At 33.4% G+C, this 5,367-nt stretch overlaps 1 protein-coding gene across 1 annotated transcript; it reads left to right on the top strand.

The window, feature by feature from the left end:
* The first annotated feature begins 2,029 nt into the window (after positions 1-2,029).
* On the top strand, positions 2,030-3,218 carry LOC140974366 (transcription factor MYB44-like). The gene has a single exon (XM_073437761.1). The coding sequence runs from the start codon at positions 2,137-2,139 to the stop codon at positions 3,019-3,021; it is 885 nt and encodes a 294-aa protein (XP_073293862.1). The 5' UTR covers positions 2,030-2,136; the 3' UTR covers positions 3,022-3,218.
* Positions 3,219-5,367: the final 2,149 nt, after the last annotated feature.

Raw genomic sequence — 5,367 nt, 5'->3', positions numbered from 1 at the left:
GTTTCTTTTTAGTATTGATGATCCAGATAACTGCGATAAAAATATCGAGCATTTATCAGTTGAAAATGATAAAAATAATATTATGTTTATATATTTTGACCAACTTTTATTAAGGAAACACTGGTCTATTTTTTTTTTATTTTAAATGTGGTCTATTGTTCGAGGGATCCAAATTTTCAAGTTCGACTCACACGTTCAAAATTTGAATCACGGCACTACTGCCTTACACTATCAAGTAGAATATAGTCATCCAAATATATTGGTTGCAAAGAAAATCAAAGATAACCAGGATTTTTTTTTTTTAAAAAAAACATTATACTTATTTTTCAATTTTGTTTTTGTGACATTTGAATCATATTCAGTTAAAATTTCAATCAAATGTGAAACATTACTCATAGTAATAGCTGGACAGATAAAATAAAATAAAATATTTTAAATAATATAGTAGTTCTAACATCATATTTCCACTAACATCTCCATAGCGAAATTTATGGTTCCCAGACAAGTTCTTGATTAACATTTTGGTTAAATCGATTACGTTACATAACATATGATACTTGATTTTTTTTTAAAAAAAATCCTCTTCAATTTTTTGGCATTTTATTTATTTTACATAATTTTACTAAATATATGATCTCATTAAAAAAAATATCTCCCTAATCCATGTATGTCACCACTTCCGACTTTTGTCCAACAAGGTTTCATGAAGGTTCGCTAAACCCAGTTAATTTTTTTAAAAACCGTTACAGGTGGCAGGATTGACGGACACGATTGCATGTAAACTCTTATTGTTTAGTTGCACGTGCGTTAGATATATAGTAATCATTAAAAAAACATCAATTCGTTCGGTATTTTTAGGTTTAATAATTAATAACAAGACAAGATTTTGTTTATGTTTACCAAATTATCATCAATTTAAATTACACTAGTACATTTAAAATAATCACGGCAATAATATTTAATTATAAATCGACATGTCAATCTCATTTCATAATTTTTATACATGGATGAGCGGATAGTACGTGTTAAAAAACAGTTAATTAAATATTGATTATCAAACAATTTTAGAGCAAATTTTTATTTTAACCTTTTATGAGGATAGGATATAATTGAAATAAAGTTTAAATTAATTAAAAATAAGATTTGTTTTTCTAATTAAAAAGTCATCATATGAAGTCTATCAATTATAGTAACTATAATAACCCAATTTTTAATAAAATGATGTGAGTATATGATATATTTCATAAAAATTACGTGCGGTTAAACAATCAATATACACCCACCCGATTTTTCTACGTAAACACAATAGATCGGTATAAATTTGACAATATAATTCAATAATTCATCTACAATTTTGTCGCAAGCGAGACAGGAACACGCGTTTGTATTTTTTTAAAGCATTCCACGCAATTAGAATTTTTCAATTATTATATATTCATATTTTATAGTATATTGTTTCAAATTATAAAAATAAAAATATAATATAATTATAAGTATTAGTGATAGAATTGAACATGTATCCGAAACTTGTTTACCGTGGACAAATAAAATGCTAATAAATAATTAAATTTATCAAAATAAATTTAAAAAATTATGTAAGCCGTAATCAACAGGACTCGATCACTCGAATATATATGACTAATAAAATTCAGGCCCTCAACTTTAATAATTGAACCAAAGTCTCGACTATTTTTTTTAACGATTTTTAATAATTAAAAGATGTGCAAGGCTAATTAAGATGCATATTAGACTGAACATTCAAGTTGCCCATATAATGAATTTTTTTTTTAAAAAAAACGACAGATAGAGTGAAGCATACGCTAGGAAAAAGGGTGGGAGGTGTGCAGTAATGATGGGTATGTAAATCAGTGCAGAACTGGGAAGTGACGCGTGTCCTTTTGCCAGCTGTTACCCATTCTCAACCGCTTCAACTTTCCGTCAACCGGTCACATACCGTCCCTCATCTCCCACCGGCTCCCTCGGTCACCCCATCTCCACTCTCCTCCTATATAATTCCCCTTCTTCCTCCATCGCCGAGGAAGAAATAGACAAAATTCGGAAATAAAAAAAACAAATAGAAATAAATTTCAATAAATGTTTGAATATATGATGTTTTATTAAAATCTAAACGTGAAAATGACGGGGATTCCTCGTGATAAGAAAATCGATTCGGATCGTATCAAGGGGCCGTGGAGCCCTGATGAAGATGAGACTTTGCAGCAGCTGGTGCGGAAGTACGGGCCGAGAAATTGGTCTCTGATCAGTAAATCTGTGCCGGGGAGATCCGGGAAGAGTTGCCGGCTGCGGTGGTGCAACCAGCTTTCACCTCAGGTGGAGCATCGGTCGTTTACGCCCGAAGAAGACCAGACAATTATCAGGGCCCATTCGAAGTTCGGTAACAAATGGGCCACCATAGCTCGGCTACTCTCGGGCCGGACCGACAACGCCATCAAGAATCACTGGAACTCCACTCTCAAGCGTAAGTGTGATGATGGCGATCGATTTCCGCAGTCGAGGCCGCTGAAAAGATCCGTTAGTCCTTCGGGTTCTGACGTCAGCGATTGCAGTCTGCCGGTGATGTCAACTTCGTTTTTATGCAAAACCGTGGCCGGTACCGGCGGTATCTCACCTTTTCGGCGTGAAGCTGCGTCGTCTACGAATGATCCTCCGACCAGTCTCAGCCTCTCCCTTCCCGGAGAGGAGTCAATGAACCGGAATAAAGAGTCAACTCTGCCGGAAACTAATCACACGCAGCTGCAGTCGAGTCATACAGCGCCATCACCGCCACCGCCGCCCGAGCATACGCAGAAGCAAGACAAGGAATTACCGCCATTCAGCGCGGACTTGATGGCTGTGATACAGGATATGATAAGGGCAGAGGTGCGGAATTACATGATGGGATCGCATCAGCGGCAGCTACAGCAACAGCAACAGATTGGGATGTGCATGCATCAAGCAAATGTGAACGACGGGTTCTGGAATGCAGCCATGAAACACATTGGAATCAGCAGAATAGATTAATTCAAGAGTCGAGCAAAGTCCTCTGTTTCTTGTTTAGTGTGGAAGTGTTTTTTTAAAACTCTTTTCATGTTAAAAATAGCCGAAAGATATGATTTTGGTGCGGATGTACAGCTAGAAGAAAGGAGGGATGTGTCGAAGAGTTCAACACAAAAAATAAAAAGAAAAAGAAATAAACGAGAACATTTCATCCAATGAAAGATTGAGGGTTTTGGTGTATGTTTTCAAAATCTCTTCAAATAATCTCTTTGAAATCTGTATGCTCGTGAAAAAATCCTAGATGTACAATTGTATCTAAAGATCCTTGTGGTTTTTTCTCACCAAGATCCAAATGACATCAATCCACTTTCCTTGACGACCCCCATCTTCGCAGTGCCTAAAGTGGGTTTTATTTGTCCTTCAATGAGATACCATAGGTGATAATCATTGAAGAGGCTACATTTTGTGACAATCTCTCCCTAACGAGAGAAGTAGTTTTTTACCTCCTATAAAAATCACCGATCTAAAGGTTACCGATCAAACCGCAAAAAGTTTAAGGTCCTTTTACTTTATAATATAGAATAATAGATAGTATATATTAAGTTCATTTTCTTATAATGACAGAATAATTTTTTTTGTAGTTTTTGTGTTTGGATTCAAGGATTTTGATTTTAGGGGTATTGAAATGGATGATTCAAAATGATTTCATGAATTTGAAATCTAAGTCACAATGACAAAAAAAATTTAGTCACAATGACAAAAATAATTTAATTGATATTTGAAACTCTTTCTTCAAATATTTCTTAATATCTAAATATTCCAGTTCAAATGAAATCATAGATTGTGTTGGATTGATGGATTTGAGATAATAAATTTCATATTTTTTGATTTGCATTGATATAAAAAATTGAAGTATTTAAATATTAAGTAATGTATTTTCAATAATAATTGCGATTAATTTCAAAAAACTGAAATTTATCAATCAAATCACCCGCTCAGCTCAAGTGACTGATATGATGAGTGATTGAAATGGGATAAAATTTGAAATAGTTTTTGTATTCATATGTCGTAAAATGTGGCGTGCCTTTAACGGGTGTTTTGGGGGATGGAGAAAATAAGTGATGATTAAGCAGAAAAGGATGTATATTTGCAAATTTTTAAAGGAAAGGGGGTTAATCGAAAGTTCATTTCCTTTTACAGAGGTTCCAACCTCAAACAAGAAAACTTCGGATTCTTGGAGCTTGACCTCTCAATAAATGCATGAATTGGATGCATCAGCAAATTTATCAGTCGCGGCACTGTGAATTTGACTTCGCAAAATGACGATTTAAAAACATACATGAGTATACGAGACGATAGTCAAATCGACTCATATCAGGAAGCGCAATCGAGCTCGAACAACAATATCTATACTCCAGTTCAACTTATAAAATTGCTTTGTTCATGTTTTTCGCTGAAGTTACTGTCCAATCGGGTCGATTCCATGTTTCACTGGGTATAATCAACTTGTGTGTAATTAATGACTCATACCACAAAACATGTAGCCACCTAATCCTAGGACGGTGGCCGCATCCGAGTAGTAAAGATCACCAGGTGTAACATAAAATCAGCCACGATCGTTTTCAAGATGTTTTAGATATCAGAAATGGAAATCAATTCCCTGTAACGATTTAATTTGCATCCAAACAAGAGGAAAAAATATTTTCTTGAAAATGTGCATGAGGCTAGGTGTGTTCATCGGTCGGTTCGGTTCGGTTTTCGGTTTTTTATTTCGATTTTAGAAATATATAATCCAATATCCGAACCATTTTTCTTCGGTTCGGTTCGGTTTTTTACCAAAACGGTTCGGTTATTTCGGTCGGTTATTTCGGTTTTGGTATAATTATTTAAATTAATAATATAAATATATTGTAAAATATAATATATTAACTTTCTACATGTTTTCTTAATAAAATATTTAAATATAAGATCTAAATTAATTAAACAAACAAAAATCAACTAAAAATTGTTCAAAATAGTTTTTCATTCACTAAATATCATATAAAAAAATATAATATAAATAAAAATATAAAAAAATTATTAATTTAATGAAATTTCGGTTTTTTCGGTTTTGACATATATAATCCGAAATCAAACCAAATAAACTTCGGTTTTAACATTTATATCCGAATTACAAAATTCGGTTTTCGGTTCGGTTTGGTGTTCGATTTTTTCGGTTTGAATTCTCGGTTTTTTCGGTTTTGAACAAGAAAATAGTAGAGGGGTTTGTCGGGCATGATTTCGTTTCCACGAGGAGTTAGACATTTTAAAAGTTGTAATCATTATTTTTCAAAACTTTATTATTTTATCAACATACTATTGCACATATAT

The sequence above is a fragment of the Primulina huaijiensis genome, chromosome 3 (assembly GCF_012295235.1).
Source record: "Primulina huaijiensis isolate GDHJ02 chromosome 3, ASM1229523v2, whole genome shotgun sequence".
Taxonomy (NCBI): Eukaryota; Viridiplantae; Streptophyta; class Magnoliopsida; order Lamiales; family Gesneriaceae; genus Primulina; species Primulina huaijiensis.
This window is presented reverse-complemented; position numbering and strand designations above follow the sequence as displayed.